The 25,587-nt window shown below is 44.0% G+C and overlaps 1 protein-coding gene across 8 annotated transcripts; it reads right to left on the minus strand.

Annotated features, from left to right (window-relative positions):
* Positions 1-31: 31 nt before the first annotated feature.
* LOC139576126 (ubiquitin carboxyl-terminal hydrolase 47-like) lies at positions 32-24,259 on the minus strand. Of its 8 annotated transcripts, none has more exons than XM_071401823.1 (30): positions 23,973-24,259; positions 20,723-20,782; positions 19,304-19,498; positions 18,536-18,649; positions 18,234-18,387; positions 14,755-14,851; positions 14,501-14,646; positions 14,223-14,302; positions 13,893-13,910; positions 11,354-11,503; positions 11,010-11,105; positions 10,708-10,860; positions 10,279-10,455; positions 9,764-9,895; positions 9,516-9,592; positions 9,031-9,086; positions 8,715-8,827; positions 8,487-8,594; positions 8,043-8,250; positions 7,817-7,932; positions 7,536-7,655; positions 6,587-7,397; positions 4,019-4,194; positions 3,705-3,785; positions 3,400-3,515; positions 2,758-2,876; positions 2,317-2,447; positions 1,959-2,006; positions 1,710-1,840; positions 32-1,615 (listed from the first exon to the last, which is right to left on the minus strand). In XM_071401823.1, exons 1-30 carry the CDS (start codon positions 24,015-24,017, stop codon positions 1,441-1,443), a joined length of 4,203 nt encoding a protein of 1,400 aa, XP_071257924.1. In that variant the 5' UTR covers positions 24,018-24,259; the 3' UTR covers positions 32-1,440. The 8 variants fall into 8 exon arrangements, with proteins under 8 accessions (XP_071257924.1, XP_071257923.1, XP_071257926.1 ...); XM_071401822.1 differs by having other exon boundaries at positions 13,893-13,913; XM_071401825.1 differs by having other exon boundaries at positions 10,297-10,455; positions 13,893-13,913; positions 23,973-24,258.
* Between the last annotated feature and the right edge of the window lie 1,328 nt (positions 24,260-25,587).

Consider the following 25,587-nt stretch of genomic DNA (forward strand, 5'->3'; position numbering starts at 1 on the left):
ATACTTAATTTACAATAACAGAATACTGCAGTTATGAAAAAAAACATTTTAATTTCATTCTAAAATCACCTTAACTATGTTCACACAAGATTTAAACCTCAAAACAAAGAAACAACTGATTTTATTGGCATTTCTACTGTGAACAGCTTGTGGCAGGCAGCATTAGAAGCCCAGAGGATCTCTGCTGGGCCCTGCAGCGTGGATACCCAGTCAGCTGGTCCAGTAGGGTCTATGCCCTCTGGTCTCAGTCTATGAGAAGCAGCAGCAGGTATATATTGCCACAACCACCACCCAACCATCTCCCAAAACCACTGAGGGCTCCCGCCCCTCAAGCAATCAGCATGCACGTGGCCTCGACAGACACGCACACCATTCACATCGTGCAGAAATAAAAACGACAGAGGAAATGAACATGTTTCTAAATTAACATAAGGTTAAATACAGACAAAATGTTTTTAATGTGTGCCAGAGGTCACTCACAATAACATCAAAATAATTTACATTGAACAAAATGATGAGCACCTTAACGTAGTCTATGACATGGTGGTCTAGTTGCCATTTCCTTGGTAATTGGAAGACTAACACGAATCAGTGAATCAGGAGGAAATGACAGAGGCTGAGCTCCTATAAAGCGTAGGGGGTGGAGCAGCAGTAAGAGGAGTTTCCACAGTGATGTACACTGTGGCATTCTGGGAAAACAGCAGAAACGTCAGCAAATTAAAAAAATGACCACTTTATAGAATCAGAGAAAACAGAGGTCATTCAAATGTTGAGTGTGAACTACGTATCAATTTGCCAAGGATGATAAACTGCAGTTTGGATTAAAGAAGACAAAGAAACTGGAAGAAGACAAAGTGAGTTTGTTGTCGTAGACACTCTTGGCTTTATACTCACAGTCTCCAAAGTGGGTGGGTGGGACGAGCATCGCTCTAGCCTGGTGAAATATCAAATGTGGTGAATTTGAACCAGGTACATGTACACAGATGGGTCAGGTAGTCTCTTGCTAGTCTGCCTAACAGGGGAGAGCAAGATACCAAGTGCTAGAGGGAGATGAGAAATAAAGTGTTGCGGAGAAGAGAGGAGAGGAAACACAGACTTGTCTTTCCCTCTGGCTACACAGCTCTACTCTGATCGTGCACCCATGTCTGGAACATTTCCATTAAATTGATTTGTCTGTATAGTATTTTTTTTATTGAATAGCTTTTGCACTTCCCTTTAAACTTCACAGTACAATAAACTATAGTGCACAATATGATTTCTGAGCCACTCTTTCCCCTAGAGCTCAGATGGGAGGACGAAAGAGGGCGTGTGAGCCACACTGCTCTGGTGACGTCGTTGAGTCAACGTGGGGCCCCACGCCAGACAGGGTCCCCTGGCCGGGCCAAGCTACACTGCGGCAGGCAGGCCAACCAGCTAACTGGGACGGGCCTCAGAAGGGCCTCAGTCCTGCCCCGGGTCCTTGACCGGGCCCCCATCCAGGTAGATCTTAAGGGCCTTCTCCTTACGAGGTGAGTAACTGACCCGGTGGCCAGTCTTCAGCAGGCGGCTGCTCTCCTTCTTCATCAGCTCATTGCGTTCGTCTTCAGACTGTTCCATAGGCTCCTCTGTGCTGTCCCTGAAACCCCAGAGCACAAGCTGTGAGACTTTCTGCAGAATATAACTATATTAAACCAAATATCTACAGTTTTCCCTGAACATGAGGGGTTTACCTGTAGAAGACCACAGCACCATCATCACAGATGTACAGAGGCCACACATTCAGAGTGGACACTTTAGGGTTCCAATCCAGATCCTGATGGATCTCCAATACCGAGATATCACAAGGAAATGTTCCGCGCCCCTGCAGGAGACAATCAGGACGCCAGTCAGTAAACTGGGAAACATTTCAGGAAATTAAGTGGAGTGAATCAATGCAAGAGCAAAAAATAAATCCTTATTGTCAAAAATGGTTTACCTACCTTGGCAAACTCCAGGTTTTCAAGAGGAATACCACTTATTTCACTGAGCTGGAGAGAGAGAATTGATGTCACAAATGGCCTTTTAATATTCATTTAGCATGCCCTATAATTTACCTTGCAACATCTACTTATGCATCTCAAAGCCTAGAGGCTGATGTTATATACTGTGATGTGAAAAGTTACAGTGCATCTCACTACTCCCAAGTGGTGCATCAGACCCAGTGATGTTGCTGGGAGCAGCACTTAGTGGATAAGACAATCCCACAGTGCTGCCTTGCAATCCAGTGTGTATGTGGCCTCAGACATGTACAAGGCCTGGCACCACATTCAGTACGTGAATACGCACACACCCACACACCTTTTCCTTGAGTTCCTCCACACTGCTGCTCTCCAGAACCACTTCCTGGAAGGGCTCCAGCTTCATCTGGGCGGGGGTCCAGCGGCGGGTCAGCACAGCCAGCTGGGACATGGACTTCATCTTCTCCGGTCCTGGAAAGGGGCAAGAGAGGAGGGTTGGGGCTGGCTGAGCACACTGTCTCTGTCTGCCTCGCTTTCGCTCTCTCACAAGTGATACTCATTCAGAGAGACAATATAGTTCTACAGGGTTTTTTCCTTTTACAGAAGTAATTATGTTAAATCCTCCTCTAAAACCATTTTTACGTGACCTAATATAGGCGTTTGATATAAAAGCAGTAATATATTTTAGTGTAAGTTTGTCTCTATTCAGGCTATGATGACCATGAGGCGATTTACAATGGCTCTGAAGAGAGTAGTCGAAACAATAGCAAACCAGTATTACCATCTAGAACCTCCAGAAAGACCTCCCAGTTACTGGAGATGTTGATGTCCTCCTCGTAGACGTGGTAGTCCAGAAACACTGTCCCTGGGTTCTTCCACGTCTTCTTCCTGAGACGGAACCTGACCCCACACACAATTAGGATTCAACAACACTTCTAGCAATAAGCATCAGCTGTGAGTCAGTGCTTTAAAAGGTCACTCACAGTACCCATCCATAAGAGAACAAAGGTGCCCATGATATTTTGAAGTGAGAGGATCTGCAGTAGGTAGCCTAACGGTTAAGAGCATTTGGCCAGTAACCGAAAGGCCACTGGTTTGAATCCCTGAGCTGACTAGGTGAAAAATCTGTTGATGTGCCTTTGAGCAAGGCACTTACGTCTGGTAAATTACTAGAGACTTTGACATTCTGATTGTATCACCACAACGACAACTGTGGGACCTTTTACAGTCAAGTAGCCGGTGACAACAAATGCTTTCATAAGAAAATATGTAGATAAGGGATTCAAGTGTATAATATTTGATGTATGGTTGGATGTGTGCCCATACAATCGTGTGCATTGGATTGTGTACATAGATCTTCTTAGATATGCAGATTAGAGTTACTTGACTGTACATGTTTTTAAATGTGTAAGGTGGAACTCACTTGTCGATGTTGAGGTCCAGCTTGCATTGGTCTTTCAGCTGAGGCATTAGCTCCTCTTTGGACTGTTTCACAGTCATGCCCTTAGCAAACACTGTGTCCACAAGGAACTTACAGGGCTGGGGAGGAGAGACACACACACACTTTAGCATGAAACACAATGATATATACAACTGTCACATAATACACCCTGGTGACAAATCCATCAGTGACACACCTACAGACTGCTGTTAAGTGAGGAAATTGCAAAACACAGAATAACAATCACTTGTGTGTGTGAAGAAACATCAGCTCATCCCGGTCCTTACCTCTGCATCATTCACTAGTAGCTGGTACACTTTCACCCGATATTCGCCCTTCTTCAGTGCTCTGCCTAATCGAATGGTTATCTGTAAGAAGACCAAGAGAAACGTCATGGATCAGATAGATATATATGTATATAGATAGATATCTATCTATCTACATATATAGATAGATATATCTATCTATCTACATATATAGATAGATATCTATCTATATACATATCTATATATATATTATTTTACAAACAAACACACACACTATTATCTTTTGAGAAGAGTCATGATGTTTTGAAAGGGGCAGATAGTGAGACGCTACGGACCTTGTTGTCGTCAGAGAAGGAGGAGAGGGTCTCGTTGAGCCGTACACTCTCAAACTCCTGGTTGTTGGCGTAGACGCGGAACACTTTGAACTGGGTAGAAGTGACCCCCACGAAAGGCTCCAGGTTCTGTTTGAACGCTGACAGAGTTATCCTCTTATCCACGTTGACCAGTACACCTGACAGGCAAACAGCACCAAAACATATGTTTCAATTAGTTGGAACAAACTAATCATATAACAGTAATTAAATACTACATGTGGATTTTGTTCTAAGAGCATCGAAACCAGTGTTTCTTAACCCCCAAGGTGTTGCTCACTGGTCTGTCAGATGACATGAGTGCTTATCTTAAATTAACCCATTCACATTTTATAATTTAAATGAAATAAAAACCTTTAAAAATGACTTCAGCATATGCATTTTGAAATACATTTCAGAAATAAATTGTTTAAAAGCATATAGTATTGTTATTTAAGCAGAAATATATGACTCATGACTCAACTCGATGTTTGTGAACTACAGCCGTTTCTGTATCGTGCTATATTTAGTCTTTGGACATGTGTTGCTGGTTTTTTGTTGTCAACACCCACCGCCTAGAGTATATACAATACACGCTGATTTAATGGAGATTGGAGAGAGTCATTTTACAGCGTTCTCCCTCTCTCAGATCTTAAACATCTTCAAATCTTACGTTACAGCACAAGCAAATCCAATGTAAGTCAATGGAGAGTGAGGCCTGCTACATCATTCTCCCTCTCTCTCACAAGCACTTGTACACACATACCGCAGACATACGCACGTGTGGGTGTCCATGGATGTCTCATGGTAGGGTGGGGTATGGAAACTGGGTCATCTTTGAGCACTTTCTCACCTCTTCTACCATGGACAAACATGTATGGAAGGTGTCGTTCAAATCAAAATGGTGCTGTAAAAAAAGTTATTCAATTCATATGAACGACCCACACTTATTTACAAAATAACAATTTTCCCACAAACTAAACTTTCGAATAAACCAGTTAGGACATCAGACTAAACAAGATTAGCTTCAAAGACCTGCATTTGTAAATACATTTAGAACAGTTGGACTTTCCCACCAGCTGTTTGAGCGGGCGCATGGGTGTGCAAGCGTGTGAATGTCTGTGGTGTGTATACACGTGAAATTGCGAGAGAAAGAGGGAGGGGTGCGTCACTTGAGTGGGTTGAGTCACTGACATGATCTTCCTGTCCGGGTTGGCGCCTCCCCTTGGTTTGTGCCGTGGCGGAAATACTCGGCCTTGTCTCAGGATGGTAAGTTGGTGGTTGAAGATATCCCTCTAGGGTGTGGGGGCTGTGCTTTGGCAAAGTGGGTGGGGTTATATCCTGCCTGTTTGGCCCTGTTCGGGGGTATCGTCGGACGGGGCCACAGTGTCTCCCGACCCCTCCTGTCTCAGCCTCCAGTATTTATGCTGTAGTAGTTTATGTGTCGGGGGGCTAGGGTCAGTCTGTTATATCTGGAGTATTTCTCCTGTCTTATCCTGTGTGAATATAAGTATGCTCTCTCTAATTCTCTCTCTTTCGGAGGACCTGAGCCCTAGGACAATGCTTCAGGACTACCTGGCCTGATGACGTCTTGCTGTCCCCAGTCCACCTGGCCGTGCTGCTGCTCCAGTTTCAACTGTTCTGCCTGCGGCTATGGAACCCTGACCTGTTCACCGGACGTACTACCTGTCCCAGAACTGCTGTTTTCAACTCTCTAAAGACAGCAGGAGCGGTAGAGATACTCTGAAGGATCGGCTATGAAAAGCCAACTGACATTTAACTCCTGAGGTGCTGACCTGTTGCACCTTCGACAACCAGTGTGATTATTATTATTTGACCCTGCTGGTCATCTATGAACATTTGAACATCTTGGCCATGTCCTATTATAATCTCCACCCGGCACAACCAGAAGAGGACTGGCCACCCCTCATAGCCTGCTTCCTCTCTAGGTTTCTTCTTAGGTTCTGGTCTTCCTAGGGAGTTTTTCCTAGCCACCGTGCTTCTACACCTGCATTGCTTGCTGTTTGGGGTTTTAGGCTGGGTTTCTGTACAGCACTTTGTGACATCAGCTGATGTAAGAAGGGCTTTATAAATACATTTGATTGATTGAATGTTGTAACAGGCCTCACTCTCCATTGACCTGCATTGGATTTGCTTATACTCTAGGAGTGAGTGGATTTCTTTAGATAGAGATATCTCCTACACACACACTATATATACCAAAAAATATTAAGATTTGATCATTTGAACATGTATTTACAGGACTTGATTAATGAAATGTGTAAAAAACAGTAACCCCATGTGTCCAAAGACTAAATATAGTACAATATCAAAAACTCACATTGTAGACAAACTCTTCAGATTTGTCCATCAGTAAACTCAGAGAACATGTCTACCAAAGGAAATGATACATTTCCATTACAGATATAAATGGGTTAGGGGAGGGGGACCAGTTTACCAAGCCCCATTACAGAAAAGGTTGAGAAACACTTTGTACAATCGAAATCACTGCTGAGTACAGAATCATCATCATCATACAGAGAGAAGACGTACATTTCTGGCCTCCTTCCCCAGAGCCGTCCTCCTGTGCATATGGTTCTGCTCTGAAGTAGAGGTAATAGGATTCCGTCTTGCTCTTCCCATTCTCGTCATACTCGCTGTCCGTGCCACTGTCCTCCTCGGCTGTGTCCCACGTCTCTTTCTTGCCCTCGTTGGCCTTGGAGCGGCGGCTGCTGGTGATGCTGTGTGAGTCCAGGCCATTGGCCAGCTGGATGGGGCCGCTGTCGGCGTTGCACAGCGTGTCACTGCTGTGGCTGGAGCTCAGGATGTCACTGTCCACTGAGCTCGTGCTGCGGTCGTTGTTCACCTCAGAGTCTGAGCGCTCCTCCCCAGGGAACTGGGTTTCCGGGTCAGAGTAGGCCCCCCCGCCGCTTCCCCCGCTGGCCTCCCGGATCCGGTTCTCCAGCTCTCGGTTGTCGACTGCAACGACAGCAGATACAGAGGAGGAGTCTGGTTCCTGAGAGGGTGAGGGGGACTCGATGTGCTCGAAGTCGCTGGTGTCTGAGCTCTTCTGGCTGTCACTGGTACTGGAGCCCTGCTGCTGCTGGAGGGACAGGTTCTTCAGCTTCTCTGTGCTCTCCTCCAGGATGGCCTCTACAGAATTCCTGTTGCCCTTTGACCCCTCAGAGCACTCCTCAGTGTCGCCGCCAACTTTTTGGCAAATAGTTCTGTTGGTGCCGGGGGATTGCACAGGCAGCGAGACAAACAGGCGGATTGTGTTCCCATGGCGATCCAGCAGTTTCCACAAGAGGGAATCAGTGAAGGTGACCTGGTGATCTGGGGATTCAGAGCTTTCCACAAAAACCTAAGAGAAACCAGAGAATGGACAAATTAGGTTTGTGTTACATCTGAGATCAAAGCACTGCTAAAAATGTTTACAGATACACAACATTAAACACAGCAGACCCAAGCTGGAAAGGACAATAATAAAGTGGAGTGCGACCTTGTTGCTCCTGAAGAAACCCTCTGCTTTCAGTGTCTTGTTGGGCACGTAGAGAAGCCGAAGGTCATTATAGCAGCGCTCCAGGACGACACGCATGGTTTCGGCTGAGAGCTCTGTGGCCTGTCAACAAACAATACACACACAGGAGAGATACTTCACCACAGATCCCAAAACAAATACTGGCAGATTTTATGGCCTTACAAGTATAGACTGTATCAGGCTGGATTAGACTGTATTAGATAGAAAGGAAGAATTAAAGAGGAGTGTCTGAACTAACTTACCTGTGCAATGAGCTGCTTGAACTCAGTGATTGACTGGTTTAGATAGGCCCTGATGCTGACGGGAGGAGTGATAGTGTGAGTCTTCAGATCCACCACGTGAACCTTCACCATCACCTCTACAGAGACACACACCAACCAGTCACACACACACAACTCACTTCCGAAAAGGCTAAAAGAGTTGCTAGTTATAGTATTATATTTTAAGTCTTGAATATGTTTTACTGACCTCCGGGTTTGTATGGCTGGAAGACTTGTTCTGGTCTGCGGGTCTCCAGCAGCAGGTCAAACATGTAGGACGACTTGACCCCGCCCAGCAGCAGCCCCATGGGGGTGTCGTCCTCGCCCTCGTACGAGCGCTCCAGGTACTCATGGAACTCATCGTACTTGACCAGACGACAGCAGTCCAGCGGGACCACCCCATCCAGTTCCATGAGCTAGGGGGCAGAATGGGTGGCCAAAGACACACACACATCCAATTGCTAATAGACACATAAGAGAATGTTTTGAGGCTTCTCTTGGCCATTGCGACCCCCCTTTTAATCTTAGAACTATGTCTATCTTTGGACCACTCTCTATTCTGACACCGACCGCTGGCTGGTATGCACTGCAGCTGCTGAGTGAGATTAGCTTTCAATGCTTTCCTCCGCGTTTAGCTTCCACTCTGACGTACCTTGTAGGCCATCTCTGTTGCCTCTCTGAGCGTCTTGTCCTTGTGCACATCCAGCTTGTTCTCCATCATTGCCATCATCTTCACCGGATGCATGCAGAACAGCTTGATCTGACAGAGAAATACAGAGCAAATAACAACAATACAACCCCTGTGAAAAACAACAGAAGAACATTCAGTCAAATGACCGACACCGTTGCCCATGGGAAAGTCCACAGGAGGAGGATGTACCTTGCAGGTATTACGCTCGATCTCCCTCTGTCTTTTCTCCTGCTCCTCAGACTCCTTCTCCCTCTGGACCAGATGCTTTATGTGCTCAGGGAAGTCATCACAATCCAGATACTCTGCAGTGGTAACAACACGGCCCATCAGTCAAGAGATCACCATAACTAACTGGGGGTCCAAGTCATTGAGATAGACTAAAACAGTAAAATCTACTAGGATTGTTATACCCACATATTTAACTGTATACAGTTTAACAGTAATTTTAGACATTTAAAAGCAAACTTGATAATGGAACTAGACTTGATTAATACGTTTCCCTTACTTGCATTCCTAGAGGGGTCTTTCAACCTATAAATCAGCATATACGCATTCGTAGAGCTGTTGGAACAGAAAAACATCTTATTAAATGCAAATGGAGAAAAGGAAAATGAGTAGCCAAATAGAGTTCCATCTTCCTTTCCAAACACATGAAAGAACAGTGCATTATGTAAAAGCTCAGTTATCAACAGGGCTTTGTCCTAGCCTGAATAACCACCCTCTTGTTTTTCTCCGAGGGAGACTTCAATAAAATGTAGGACTAAGTAAAAAAGCCCCGGTTCATCCCCATTAAAGCTTCCTCGGGTATTGAACGTTGCGGTGTGTGGAGTGAACAGATGCTGGTAATGTTCTGGCCATGTAGGCATGCATTAGTAGGTACATACAATGAGATTGTGAGAGGGGAGAGCCAGGCATGGGAGTGAGATGTGTTCAGGGACATATTGATTTCAGATCAATCCAGAGATTGACAGAGACAGGAGCTCCACTGACCTGGCAAAGGCACTGGAGTAATAGCCTCTGCTCCCAGAGGACCCTCCATACGTTTTCCTTATGTCTTCCTGGGTGATCTATATAAGGACACACACACAGAACAACCACCATTGTGTTTCTGACAACTGTCAATAGAATGTTACAATGACAGGCGTCAATTTCTTAAGTCTATTTAAAGCGTAGGTCGAGTTGTTTTGTCTAGTATTACATGCATAGTAAACATAAGTTATTTGAAGACTGAGAATAACCTTGCTGACGTGCTGGTCGTTGAAACTGTACCACTGGCCATCGCTGAAGGACTTAATGCAGGCATAGTAGTGGCCACCTGCAGCGCTGCCCGAATGGACCATGACCGAGAACAGCTCAAAGGTCAATGAACTCTGGAGACGAGACAGGGTCAGGAGAGACAATTAGCTAACAATTAAATCTAATGACAGCAGATTGCACTACATGCAAATAGACCAGGATGGGCTACAAGACACAGGGAGTACGGGTGCTAGAGTGTAAGACACCTGAAACACACCGGAGAAAGACACCGGAGACACCTGAAACCCCACCTCTTTAAGGAATACCTAGGATAGGATAAAGTAATCCTTCTAACCCCCCCCCCCCCCCCTTAAAAGAGTTAGATGCACTATTGTAAAGTGGTTGTTCCACTGGATATCATAAGGTGAATGCACCAATCTGTAAGTCGCTCTGGATAAGAGCGTCTGCTAAATGACTTAAATGTAAATGTAAGGACGGTTTGTGTGGTATTACATACAGTGTTGAGGCTGGGTACCTTTGGCTTCAGGGCCCTCTCAGTACTGCTGGCACTTTCCAGGCAGATGCCCTCATCCACACCGTCGTCCGCCGAGAAGTCGTTGCTCATCTGGTCACTGTGGCAACTGCCTTCATTCTCTGCCCCGCTGTCAGTGCAGCTCTCCGTTTGAGGAGATTTCTATGAGAGCGGGCATTGATCAAAAACAAAGAGCGGGATAGAAAGAGAGGGAAAGCAGACAGAGTTCAGGTATCAGTTACACTCATGAATTAATGATGACATTGAAATGACTAATACATGAAACATAATCGAAAATCTAATTTGAGTGGACCTGAAGGCCTGGCACTATTCCACCCCACCCCGGGCCTGATATCATTATTCTATCTAGAGTATAAAACACATAGGAGGCCACACTTGGCTGGTGTGTCTCACCTCGTCCTCCACGTCGATGAAAGGACCCATGTCCAGCTCCTCAGGGAAGGACATGCGGTCGTTGAGTTTGATGCGGTGCATAGTGGAGTAGTCAAAGTCAAAACGCTTCAGCTGCAAAGTCAACAGGTAGGGAAAGTGCAGAAACCTCAGCCCCTGTGGAGGGAGGGCAAAGGGCATGGGTCAGAACACAAATGGCCAGACCAATGACGACCTTCACTCAACATCCTCCCCAATCAGTTCTCCCATGACCCAAAGGGAAGTGTGGTCTTAACATCAACAAGATCACTAGTCTGTATACTCACCTTACGGGCGTCACATTTTTTCTTGCAGCGCTCACAGAAATACTGGTTGGCCCCATCCAGCGTCTCTGGCTGGACGAAGGCCTGCAGAGCCTCCTCCTGTTTCAGTGAGTCACAAAGGCACTGTATCAGTAACAACTTTGACCACATCTACGTCACATTACACTGTCTTACTATTAAAAGTCTTAGGAAAATGCAGGAGCATACAGCAGGGTCTGGACTTCAGTGTCTGCGTGGTGAACACATAAATGACCATCATAGCTTTGATCTCTTCACACACTTGGATGAATACTTCTATAGTCATGAAGAAGGGTGGAGACATAAGAGATGGCGGCAGAGACACACACCACGCTGCCATAAGCCTGGCTGGCCCCAAAGGGTCTGATGACCAGAGGGATGTCCAGGTAGGTGTCGATCCTCCAGCTCTCATAGCCACACTCCAGACAGCGCACATAGTCCTTCAGCTTCCCCTGGTACAGCTGGTTAATCAGGTCAGCCTGAGGGGGGACACAACACGAGGGAGTCAGGCCCAAGCAGTCACAACACTCACACACATGTATCTCTTCACTGCTCACACAGTACCTACTACTCACACAACCTCAACTCTATGCCAGCTCAATAATAACATAAACCCCCCAAAGACAATGACCTGGCTCCTCTCCAAGAGTCAACACATTTCACTAAATATGTGATGGCAACAGCAGGCCTATTGACTGCATAAGACCCTATTTAACAGGTAGAGACCAATTGGTCCAAGTGCTGGATGTTAATGGAAAACTGGAGATTAGCCGTGGGTTCCCGCAGGGGAGCGTCCTTGGTCCACTGCTCTTCCTACTGTACATTAACGATGTGAAATCAGCCTGCTCTTGTAAATTGTTTTTGTATGCGGAATACTCTTCTCAATTGGTGTCCCAAAAGAACAAAGCCTCAGTAGAAGAGATCCTTAGTGCAGAGTTGTCCAATATTCCTAAATGGCTTTCAGACAAACTTTCTCTGCATCTTAGAAAAACAGAATCCATCTTATTTGGTTCCAGAGTAACGCTTGCAAGGTTCCCTGGTTTTAGTGTCAAAGTGGGCAACTCAGAGGTTACACCAAAAACATCAATTTCACACCCAAGGTGATAGGTACCGGACCTATGAGATTATGTTTAACAAAAATAAACCCCAAAATGTAATTCTTAGCCAGACCTCAAAATGGCTTGATATTGACACCCTGAAGAGTCTGGCAGGTAAGCTAGTTCAGTGTCACTGATTGTGTGCTCATCATGGTTCACCAGCAGCCACAAACAACTAAACAATTTAGTACTTAAAAACTTTTGATTTTAAAGAATAAGCCACAGACCAGCTGAAACAAGCTTGTTAGAATTTTATCTCTACCGGCCCTCGTACTCATCTGGAGGTCCAGCATTTTAAGCAGCTAGGCTGGCTGTGTGTGTAAAAATGACTTGTATTAATTGAACTTGGTCTGGTAAGGTCCACATAATTATCACTGACTCAGTCCTTATGTACCTATCCAATTGTTTATTTTGTTAGAGATGCCCACCAGCATAATACCTGTGCCAGAGATTCAAATTATCACCTTTTTAAATGTAAGAGTATATCTGGTAAGAACCCTTTTTCATATTCCAGCACTGTTGAGCAACAATAACATCAAATAAAATGTAAAAAGTTGGCTAATGATTTAAAAGTAGAAAACATTTTCATGTCTGTATATCTGGAATGTTTCTACCCTGAGTGTACAAAACATTAAGAACATCTGCTCTTTCCCTGACCAGGTGAAAGCTATGATCCCTTATTGATGTCACTTGTGAAATCAACTTCTTCAGAATCAGTGTAGATGAAGGGGAGGAGACTGGTAAAAGAAGGATTTTTAAGCCTTGAGACATGGACTGTGTGTGTGCGCACAGAGGGTGATAGGCAAGACAATAAATGTAAGTGCCGTTGAATGAGGTATGGTACTAGGTGCACAGATTTATTTCAACAACTGCAATGCTGCTGCGTTTTTCACACTCAACAGTTTCTCATGTGCATCAAGAATGGTCCACCACCCAGCCAACTGTGGGAAGCATTAGAGTCAACATGGGCCAGCATCCCTGTGGAATGATTTTGACAACTTGTAGAGTCCATGACCCGATGAATTGAGGCTGTTCTGAGGGTAAAAGGGGGTGCAACTCAATATTAGGAAGGCATTCTTTTTTTTTTTTTTTTTTTTTTTTAATTTTATCCCCTTTTCTCCCCAATTTTTCGTGGTATCCAATCGCTAGTAATTACTATCTTGTCTCATCGCTACAACTCCCGTACGGGCTCGGGAGAGACGAAGGTCGAAAGTCATGCGTCCTCCGAAGCACAACCCAACCTAGCCGCACTGCTTCTTAACACAGCGCGCCTCCAACCCGGAAGCCAGCCGCACCAATGTGTCGGAGGAAACACCGTGCACCCGCCCCCTCGGTTAGCGCGCACTGCGCCCGGCCCGCCACAGGAGTCGCTGGAGCGCGATGAGACAAGGATATCCCTACCGGCCAAACCCTCCCTAACCCGGACGACGCTAAGCCAATTGTGCGTCGCCCCACGGACCTCCCGGTCGCGGCCGGCTGCGACAGAGCCTGGGCGCGAACCCAGACTCTGGTGGCGCAGCATAGCACTGCGATGCAGTGCTCTAGACCACTGCGCCACCCGGGAGGCCGGAGGAAGGCATTCTTAATGTTCTGTACACTCAGTGTATGTCAACCCCCCCCCCCAAAAAAATAGGGACCACAGAAATAAATCTGAATTTATTGTCCAATCCCGAGCACATTTTTTGTATGCATATAATATGTAATTTGTTAAATGACAAATAAAATCAAACAAACAGTTGAAGAAAACAATAATAGAAGTTCAAATAAGTACCGTAAGTGGAGAAAACTGCTGCTGGGGACACAAATATAGCAAATATCAAAATGGGAATTTGCTTAACCACAATGCTAATGCAGAGCATTCTTTACAAAAACAGCTAAACGCAGGAGCTCACGTGCACAAGCCTAGTGCTTCTATCCACAGTGAATTAAATGTATACGGTTTATACCAAACTCCTGAGATCAGAAAAAGCAAACCCTCAGCCTTACTGGCACTTTCTCCCCTTCCCACAGAAGGCCCTTTGATCTGGGCCTGTGGGAAGCCCCTCATTGGCTCCCTGATTTAGTGTTTAGACAAGTGGCAGGGTTCACATTTCTTTCATACCTGCTCTGTCTGCTTCCATTTCTGCTCCAGGGCATCAAACATGACCCTACACAGCTCCTGGACGTCATGCTGCTGCCAGGCTGCAAAACACAGATACGCAGACACCACAGAAGAGAAAACACATACAGAACAGTTAAGACAGTGAACTGTGTGACAAAACAAACAGTACCCCTTCCCCACACTCTTCCAGTTCCTTTATCAAAACATCAGGAGAGGTTGCGCCTGGGCTCCTCCTGGTTACGGGGAGGCTGTCTAGAAGTAGCAGTGTGACAGCCCACCTTCGCTGCTGTCCCAGCCGAAGCTGCGAGTCACGTCGGTGGTCTCGATGGCCCTCTTCTTACTGGTCTGCAGCAGCAAAAACAGCCTCTGTAGCTGGTAAGGGATGCTGGTGACCGGGTCTTCCTCGGACTCCTCAAATTCCCAGCTGGAGGGAACAGTGGACAAGTAGAAAATAGTTTTAGGACAACTCTTCTCATTAAATACAGTAATTTAGTAAAACAATACAAAGCGCTTCATGAGAACAGGTACTTACTTGTACAGTGCATTTCTGAACTCCGGGGTCATAAACAGAGTTTGTAGAAGGCTGTTCAAATAGCAGGTCATGGCCTGGTTCACCAAACCCACATATCCTGCAGAGAGGGAGAAAGACATGAAATCAAATTTTATTTGATGCACCAAATACCTTACAGTGGAATGCTGACTCACAAGCCCTTAACCAACAATGCAGATACGTAAAAAATAAAACAAATAATTAAAAAGCAGCAGTAAAATAACAATAGCGAGGCTATATACAGGGGGTACTGGTACAGAGTCAATGTGCAGGGGCTACGGTTAGTCGAGGTAATATATGTACATGTAGGTATAGTTAGTGACTGTGCAGAGATAAACAGAGTAGCAGCAGCATAAAGGGCGGGGGGGGGGGCAAATGCAAATAGTCTGGGTAGCCATTTGATTAGCTATTCAGGAGTCTTATGGCTTGGGGTAGAAGCTGTTAAGTCTTTTGGACCTAGACTTGGCGCTCCGGTACCACGTGCAGTGCGGTAGCAGAGAGAACAGTCTATGACTAGGGTGGCTGGAGTCTGACCATTTTTAGGGCCTTCCTCTGACACCGCCTCGTATAGAAGTCCTGGATGGCAGGAAGCTTGGCCCCAGTGATATACTGGGCTGTACGCACTACCCTCTGAAGTGCCTTCTGGTCGGAGGCCAAGCAGTTGCCATACCAGGCAGTGATGCAACCAGTCAGGATGCTCTCAATGGTGCAGCTGTAGAACCTTTTGAGGATCTGAGGACCCATGCCAAATCCTTAGCTTAGTGATGAGCTTTGAGGGCACTAAGGTGTTGAACGCTGAGCTGTAGTCAATTAATAGCATTCTCACATTGGTGTTCCTTTTGTCTAGGTGGGGAAGGGCAGTGTGAAGTGCAATAGAGATTGCATCATCTATGGATCTGCTGGGGTCGTATGCAAATTGGAACGGTCTAGGGTTTCTGGGATAATAGTGTTGATGTGAGCCATGACCAGCCTTTCAAAGCACTTCATGGCTACAGACGTGAGTGCTACGGGTCGGTAGTCATTTAGGCAGGTTACCTTAGTGTTCTTGGGCACAGGGACTATGGTGGTCTGCTTGAAACATGTTGGTATTACAGACTCAGTCAGGGAGAGGCTGAAAATGTCAGTGAAGGCACTTGCCAGTTGGTCAGCGCCTGCTCAGAGTACACGTCCTGGTAATCTGTCTGGCCCTGCGGCCTTGTGAATGTTGACCTGTTTGAAGGTCTTACATCAGCTACGGAGAGCGTGATCAGTCTTCCGGAACAGCTGATGCTCTCATGCATGTTTCAGTGTTACTTGCCTCGACGCGAGCATAGAAGTAATTTAGCTCATCTGGTAGGCTTGTGTCACTGGGTAGCTCGCGGCTGTGCTTCCCTTTGTAGTCTAATAGTTTGCAAGCTCTGCCACATCCGACAAGCGTCGGGAGCCGGTGTAGTACGATTCAATCTTAGTCCTGAAATGACACTTTGATGGTTCGTCAGAGGGCATAGCGGGATTTCTTATAAGCTTCCGGGTTATAGTCCCGCTCCTTGATAGCGGCAGCTCTACCCTTCAGCTTAGTGCGGATTTTGCCTGACATCAATGGCTTCTGGTTGTGGTATGTACTAGAGGTCGACCGATTAATCGGAATGGCCGATTTCAAGTTTTCATAACAATCGTAAATCGGTATTTTTGGGCGCCAATTTTTTTTTTTTTTTTTTTTACACCTTTATTTCATCTTTATTTAACTAGGCAAGTCAGTTAAGAACACATTCTTATTTTCAATGACGGCCTAGGAACGTTCTGCCTCGTTTAGGGGCATTTTAGGGGATTTTTTTAGGGGATTTTTAACCTTGTCAGCTCGGGGGATCCAATCTTGCATTGATTACATTGCACTCCACGAGGAGCCTGCCTGTAGCGAATGCAGTAAGCTAAGGTAAGTTGCTAGCTAGCATTAAACTTATCTTATAAAAAACAATCAATCAATGACTGTCATTGCTCCAATGTGTACTTAACCATAAACATCAATGCCTTTCTTAAAATCAATACACAAGTATATATTTTTAAACCTGCATATTTAGCTAAAATAAATCCAGGTTAGCAGGCAATATTAACCAGGTGAAATTGTGTCATTTCTCTTGCGTTCATTGCACGCAGAGTCAGGGTATATCCAACAGTTTGGGCCGCCTGGCTCTTTGCGAACTAATTTGCCAGAACTTTACGTAGTTATGACAACATTGAAGGTTGTGCAATGTAACAGGAATATTTAGACTCATGGATGCCACCCGTTAGATTAAATACGGAACGGAATAAACGTTTTGTTTTAGAGGTGATAGTTTCCGGATTAGTCAAAGGTATATGGTTTAGAGAGAAATAGTCGACGCGTTATAATTCCTGTAATAACTTGCGGCTGAATTTGAAAGGGGTTCCTTCGTTATTTTACCGTTCATGTCTTCCATAGAGAATGTCTTGATCTACTTCAAATAAGGTCTGTGTTTCGTGCAGGCTTAAACCGCCTCGACGTTTTGATACCCGTGTAAATCTCACTAGGATAAGGTAACGTTTGTCAACATATTTTCATAAATCCACTCTACAAAAAAAATTATCTTCGCTTATATTTAGCCAATATTGATCAGAGTTACCTTGTCCTATGGATATCTACACAGTTATAAAATTGACACGGTGATGTAAGCCTACACGAAACACAGACCTTATTTTAAGTGAATCTAAAAATATCCTATGGAATAAATGAAGGAACCGCTTTTCAGATTTTGCTAGGTGTCATGGGAATTATGACTCGCACTTTGGTTGTCAATTCTTACCATGCCCATTATTAAAATAGGATTTCCTGCATATAGAAATTAAAGTTTTTGTTTTCAACATTCATCACAGGTAACTTACTCTATTTTTATTCAAACAGTTGAGAGTATTTGTCTCCTAAGCAGACTCTTCAGTATCATTGTCACTTCAGAGCTGTGTGCGTGTGTGTATTTATGTATTATATTAAGTTAAAATAAAAGTGTTCATTGTTCATTCAGTATTGTTGCAATTGTCATTATTACAAAAATGTGTGTGTGTGTGTGTGTATGATATATATAAAAAACATTTAAAATAAATAAAATAAATCGGCCGATTAATCGGTATCGGCTATTTTTTGTCCTCCAATAATCGGTATCGGTATCGGCATTGAAAAATCATAATCGGTCGACCTCTAGTATGTTCGTACAGTCACTGTGGGGACGACGTCGTCGATGTGGTATGTACGTACAGTCACTGTGGGGACGACGTCGTCGATGCACTTATTGATGAAGCCAGTGACTGATGTGGCGTACTCCTCAATGCCATCGGAAGAATCCTGGAACATATTCCAGTCTGTGCTAGCAAAACAGTCCTGTAGCTTAGCAACTGCTTCATGAAGTGAGCAGTCAGGGGGGGTTACGTAAAAGGAAGTGAGGTCAAGTCTATGCTGTTGACAGAGGGTGTACCTGTGTCAGACTTGTTGAGGATGGAGGAGTAGGAGTAGCTGGGGCTGCTGTAGTCGCTGCTGCAGCCCACCGTGCCGTCTCTGGGCAGCGGGCCGATGAAGCGCTCCTGGGAGCTGTCATCCAGACCACTGCTGCCCGCTGTCCCCGACTCATCCTACACAAAGGAGAATTAAGCTTCAGCTTATAGGTACCACTAGTCTACCAAGAACGAACTGCATGTCAATCCCTCCTCCAGGGAAATGCCCTAGGCATGCTGGTATTCATATAAACCATTAACTCTTATTTTTATCTTCCGCACTCACCGACGCAATCTGAGGCTGTTCTCCGTCCTTGTCTGTGAGCTGGAGGAAGTTCCTCTTCCCGGGCTCAAACCCAGACTCAGTGAGGGACATCTCACTGCTGGGATCCAGCGACCCCTAGGGGAGAACAGAAAAAGAAAAAGACACCCTTCAGTTTGGACAGGCAGGTCTGAGCATGAAAAAATAATTGCAGACGCAAACAAAATAAAACTAGGATTTGAGATTGAAAAATATCAGTAGATCCCCACAATACAACCCAACATAATCAACCTGTCAAATCAAACTGGTTCCCATTGAATTCAGAAGGAGAATCCTCCCCATGTTGATCAATCAAAAGATGAGCTTTTAGGACCATCTGGTGGAGCATGCTATGAAGCAGCAGTGTTTACTCCTGTAATGTTGGCTGGAGGAGAGGGAGGGAGGGGTAGGAGAGAGTAGCCAGCAGTGGAAATAGAGCTTAATCCACTGCCCTACTCGTGAGATAACTCCAGCCTCAGATTACTTCAGGGACAGGAAAGATATAGACTGGCGTACATTCGAACAAAGCCATTTACACCCTATGGGGAGGATCCAAACAGCACCATTTCAAGCCGTTGGTCAGTGAGTGCAGCTCAGTAGAACAGCTGACGTACAATAGACAGTGTAGCCATGTGTGGAGGAGGAGTAAACAACGACGGACGTGTTGGAGGAGTTTGGTCTATGTAAGCCCCCCCAACCAGGATCCAATGAAGGGACCTGGGATCATAACGTTGTCTTAGGACACAGACTCACCATGTCCCCGGACTTGCCCCATGCCAGGTCAAAGGTGCCGTTCACATAGCTCGCCTTGTGGGCCACATCCTCAAAGAGTTTGGAGAGGGTAGTGGAGGCTGGCAGGTTGAGGGTGAGCCTCTCATTGACCGTCTTAGCATTGGTAGTGTCCTGGACTATGCACAGCACTCTGGGCTCCTCTGCAGCATTCTCTATCTGTAGGATACAGGACACATACAAACACCTTGAGCGCAGATCACACACACCTCCATTCAGTTTTCTACTTCATGACAAAATATTAAAACAAAACGTTATCAGCAGCTTATTTGCATGCATTCAGGGAGCCGAGCGATTTGACTACAGTCAGTGGTTAGGGCATTCTCATACTCACACATGAATGTCATAACAGGCGAACGAACCAGACAAGAAACTAGAGGAGACGGGTGGTGCAATGCTGGATTACTATTATATGACCTACGGTGTGGACATTGCATCAAGTTCTTGGAAGATGCAGATTAAAATAGTAGACCACACCTAGAGAGGGAGACACATTACAGAGACTGGAACAGAGCCATGCCACCAAACTATCAGACAGTGCCCAAAATTCCTCGATAAGTAAGGAAACTGAAAAAAATCTGGTTAAGTAACTCATCAAGGGACGGGATGACAGTATTCAAGTGATCAAAAACCATAACATGCAATGATAGATCAAGATGAGCCTCCTCATGCATACATTGAATCTATAGGGCTAGTCTGGTTTACAATCTGCGTGTCTAGTGAGAACCTCACACCATCACACACTATAGACCTTCATTGTTTCTATTCAGTCTGGCTTTGTCCATGCTATTTAGGAAATGATGGGTTAGTTATTCAGCAATGTCTACTACAGTGTATCAGACTATTTTCCCCGAAGCAAACCTTCCAGGAATGATGCAAGAGAAACCTGTCCAAGACATAGTGGTGTTTGTGTGACTACATGAGCTCAAAACAACTGTTCCAGTGAGGCTTGAGCAATAACACTAGCTTAAAAAAAGTCTATCAGCACCATTACATGGTCAGTGCTTATTGTGACCTTTAATTGTCCACAATTCTAATCCATGTGTGTGGTGTGTTGGCATTTGTCAAATGTTTTCCTAATCCAAGAACCTTTTGTATTTTCCTAAAGGATTAAAATGGGTCATCGCCATAACAAAAATTCCTATGGTCAGTTTATTTAACCTACATGCATAGCCTGTGTTACTGCCATTTTGGTTAACAAAACTGGCCCTCACTCAATCAGCCCTCTGTTCTAAGTTACTATTTTGTTATGGTCTAGGCACAGTGACCAGCTGGTAGTAGGTTGGCTAAACATTCAGGACCGCAAAAACCGGAGGCGCCATGCAGTCATCAGCTAACCCCACACAGTAAGCTGCACACAATCACTCCACTAGGAGGGACTACCTGAGAAAACCTCTTCTTCATCTCATCAAAAATACTCTGCCTGCAACTCCAAAACATACCCTAATGACACATGGGGAGGAGGGGTGAAAAACACAAAGATTAAAACAGTGCAAACAGCTGTTACCGAGAAGGGAAACAGTTACGCAACATGCTAGAGTTTCTCTATGTATCCACAAGCACACCGGCTCAGACGAACTGGGAAAGGCACGCTTTCAATTCACTTCTAAAGACCACCAGTAATATACTGTAGGTATTATTAAAACCACAGACAGAACAAGTGACCATCCTAAAGTAACTATGTAAAGCTGGTGATCTTGGCAAAATCTGTCAGGCCGATGATACAAACAAGCCGCAGATGTCGACACACACGAGTGAATTATCAGATTAGGGGTATTTTTAATCACAGATAATGTTGCAAGGTGCTGACATGCAGCCGTAGGTGCTACAGAGCCCAGACAATCGCACTACACAGAACAGATATGAGAATCTAAGCGACAAACACAGTAGAATTTTTACGTATCTAAAACCGAGTTATTAGTCTGGATTTCTGTTAAATCATTATTGATCCAGTCAGGTGACAGCGAAAAACATCTTCCTGCCAACAGGGAAAATTACAGCAAACAAACACCCAGCATCAGTAGGCCTACAGCAACACTAACTCTATTGATGAGCCTTCAGAGGGTGAGAGAACAACCTGGTCTATAGTCACTGGCTGGCAGAAAACCCAGAATTTCAGCAGAACTTCAGTCTCCTTTTCAAGTCAGTCCAGTCTGTAAGATAAACATTTTTCTTCAATCAAGATGACAATACGGTAGGAAAAAAAAGTGGATATTTGCTTCCTGGTTTTACAGTAGCACCTGAGGTCTAATGACTTCCTGAAACAAATACAGAAACTTTTCTATGCATGTTGTTTCTCGAGAACTGAACATTGCATGAAGGGAAAGTAAGAGTGGGCTTGTTAACCAAATCTCCAAGCAGGTTTTCAAAATAACATTTAGGCCTAACCTGAGTTGCCATGGGAATTACATTGCATTAACATGCATTTGCACATTTGACAAACAGTTAACATTTCCCTGAAAGAAGAACCATACTAGGGACATTTTATGAAATGTCTGAAACTGTTAAGTTTACCAAATCAAGGAAAAACAAACATGACAATGAACGTAAATACAATAGCCCTTACACAGTATTAATGTCCTGTTATCTCCTAGGAAAGCCTGCTCCCGCAATGGAGCTACGCAAAGGCAATAGCCACCACCACAGAGGAAATTATATGAGCGTGTGAAGCTAGCCTACACAACTTAGAGAATAAAATAGACTTGAAGACCTTGTTGTACTTGATGAAACAGGAAAATGTTATAACAATACAACAAGTAGGTGTGCATATGCCCAATGCCCAATTGAGAACGAAGTCTAACCTCAGAGGCCGAAAACACCCTCCACCCGCTGACTCATCCCACTGCACACAACTTCTGTCAAGCGCTTTAACAGAAGCTAGCAGGTGGCTCTGCAAAGTTTAAACCAACCAGTTCCCTCTGGACAACGCAACAGTAGGCTGGAGTGACTAATGTGAAGCTACTGATTCAAATACTGACTACCTTCATTGGTTGGACAACAACACAATCTTTAAACTGAGTTTTGGTGCTGTCAAAAAAACTATTTCAAGTCGCCTAACCTGTTCCATTTTCAATTGAGACAAATGAAAGAATAGTTATCTTGCTTAGTTAATGGATAACGAAACCGATTCTCCATTATTTTACACAGGACATCCAACTGAAAAATGAGTTCTAGCCATGCTCAAATGCAGAGTGACAGCGGCCCAGGCAGCGATGTGCGTAGGGTTGGAGATTGTCTTCAGTGTTTGGCCGTGGAGCCCTGCATAGAGCTGAAATAATGGGTTCAGCCGCATGATTAGGGGGATGGAGAGAGGACCGATCAAGGTGTCGCTGAGCACAGCAGCTTGGACCTTCAGCACCGGGAACAATTGATTATTGAGAGCAGCTGTCCAGAGCAGATTAAAACTAGAGTCAATTCCATTTTAAAGAAATGTATTATCCTACTGAGGCCAAAATTCCAGTCTCAGCCCTAATACCTGCCTAAACAGAGGCTCAACGCTCCTTGTCTTGATCCTTGATCTGCAATTATGTTATTTCTTAGCTAGAAGGATTCACATTTCTATATTAATATAAGATTTGGATTGTGTGATGATTATAGTATAATTTGCAAAAGGTGGGAAAGCCATTAACACAATGTCAAAAGGCAATGTAATTATTTCTGATTGCAATGAAAGCAAGTAGTTCACTGACTACACCCCCTGGCACTATAGTTCAGCAAACTAAGCCAAAACAGTGGCCGGATTAGCTACAATAAATCTTCGTGTGGAAATTGTGGATACAAAAACAACCCTATGAAATGTAAATAAGGAGGTACTGACACAAAAACGTTTAGATTGTTAACTATTAACAGTTAGACCTAATTGTATGACGCAAAGGAGGGTATTAAGGTATTACTAGTTAACGTTAGCTAGTTAAGTTACACTGAACATCTAATATTATCACAGCTAACTAATAGCAACATGTTTGTATAAGATATATCATAGTTAATTAACGTTAGCGATGAAACCAAAATGTTGTCATTTGAGACTGATGTTTAGAAAAATAGATAACCAGCTGACTAGCTCTCGCTAACTGGCTAGCTAACGTTGACTGCAATAAGGACTCTTTTGTTTACCCGATCTGAAACTAGCAAGGTAGCTAGTCATCAACAACACCGTCCAGCTGGCTAGTTTGCCTTTGCTTTGACAAGCTAGCCAGCTACAAGTTAACGTTACCAGCACCTCAAGGCAATGTCTAACGACATTATGATAAAGCTAGCCAACAACAACAAAACATTTTCAAATAATACTCTACAATTGTTTTTATTTTCCATGTAGCTAGCTGGCTACCTCTGTTGTCCACCAGTTTCCTAGTTAAACGTTACTACGCCGTTTTGAGCGAAACAATCGGGCTTAAAGCAACAGTAGCTAGCTAAGGTTAGCATGCTAGCAATCTTTGCTAACTAGCTAGATGAAAGCTAACGTTAGTTAGCCAACTCGGTCATTGCGGTTTTACGCGTCAGCAGATAATGCCACCAACTACTTTTCTGTGCTAACTTCTAAAAAGTTGCTTGTATCATTGACTGTCATAAGGATGATTACTAGGGGCCCGTTGTTGCCAGAAACCCGTTCTGTAACTGGCTATGATAATCTCACCTCTTTCGGTACGAGCTGGTTCTCTTCGCTGGGCACCATTTCCATTTGTGTGACAATTTATACAGCCATCTACCCGAGCTCGATGTCAACGGGAAAACTTTACGACGGTGAACAAAAACATAATTTGAGTTTTTTCAACCCGAGGGTCTATACAACTAAACTGAAACTAATGAAAACTCGTATGAAAATTATATCGGATAGTTTCTTTCTGTTACACCACCTAAGCACAAACACACAGCTATCAATGGGGAAGAAATGGACAGCCTTCAGTTTCCGAGATTTCAGAGAAGGTATCATCGTCACATCCTTAAACATCTCTGATGTCACTGATAACCTACGTACTTTGTTTCTCTTTTGGTCCATTCAACAACAGAGCAATACGAACCTTGTTTCAGCAGGATGTTGTATCATACCTTATGTCATGCCTTATTGGAATGGATTTATTGATAATATCTGTTGGGGAAAAATTGGATGTTGCCACACACATACCTACTTGTTAACAAAATCAGGAAGTTTCCTTTAAAATTATTCATAAATATTATCCTGCCAACCACTATATGAAGAAGTTTAAGGAAAACATCAACTCAAATTGCTCCTTTTGTAATGACCACCCAGAAACAGTGTTGCATCTTTTTTGTCATTGTATTCATGTAAGAAAACTGTGGCAAGACATCAGTAGATTTATAATTGAATCCATTTATGAAGATTTTACACTATTGTGGAGAGATGTACTGCTTGGATTCTTTACATACGATAGAAATAAGCTGAAACATTTTTATGTAATTAATGTCATTATTCTTTTGGCCAAATTTCACATACACAAATGTATATTTACAAACAAAAAAACACATTTTCTTACCCTACAAAAATAAATTGAACTGTATTTTAAGACAGTTAAATACTCTACTAACAAAAAAGCTGTTAGAATTGTAAGTGTATGTATGTCCCTTAAGGTCCTTGTGTAATTTTAATGTGATATTGTACCCCCTAGCTCGATTGTCCATTGAATATAATCTATATATACTTGTGTTCCCTTATGTACTTTCTGTATTGATTTGTTGTAAATAAAGAAAAAATAAAGAAAAAAGACAAAAGACAAAAAGAAAAGAAAAAGATAGAAAATATATATATTTTTTAAGTCTGTAGGGAATGTATGTACAGGTATCTGCCAAAATTAAAGCAAACACTTGAGTAAATGAGGGATATAAAGTATATTGAAAGTAGGTGCTTCCACACAGATGTAGTTCCTGAGTTAATTAAGCAATTAACTCCCCATCATGCTTAGGGTAATGCATAAAAATGCTGGGCAGGCCATTATTTTGGCTGCCATGGCTATCCCCCATAGGATGACAATGCCCCTTCCACAGAGCACAAGTGGTCACTGAATGGTTTGATGAGCATGAAAACAATGTAAACAGGGTCGTCTCAGTCACTCTTAGATCGCAACCCAATTCAACACTTGTAGGAGATTCTGGAGCGGCGCCTGAGACAGAATTTTCCACCACCATCAACAAAACACCAAATTATGGAATTTCCCGTGGAAGAGTGGTGTTGCATCCCTCCAATAGACTTCCAGATACTTGTGGAATCTATGCCAAGGTGCATTGAAGCTGTC

This window comes from Salvelinus alpinus, chromosome 5 (assembly GCF_045679555.1).
Source record: "Salvelinus alpinus chromosome 5, SLU_Salpinus.1, whole genome shotgun sequence".
Classification (NCBI taxonomy): domain Eukaryota; kingdom Metazoa; phylum Chordata; class Actinopteri; order Salmoniformes; family Salmonidae; genus Salvelinus; species Salvelinus alpinus.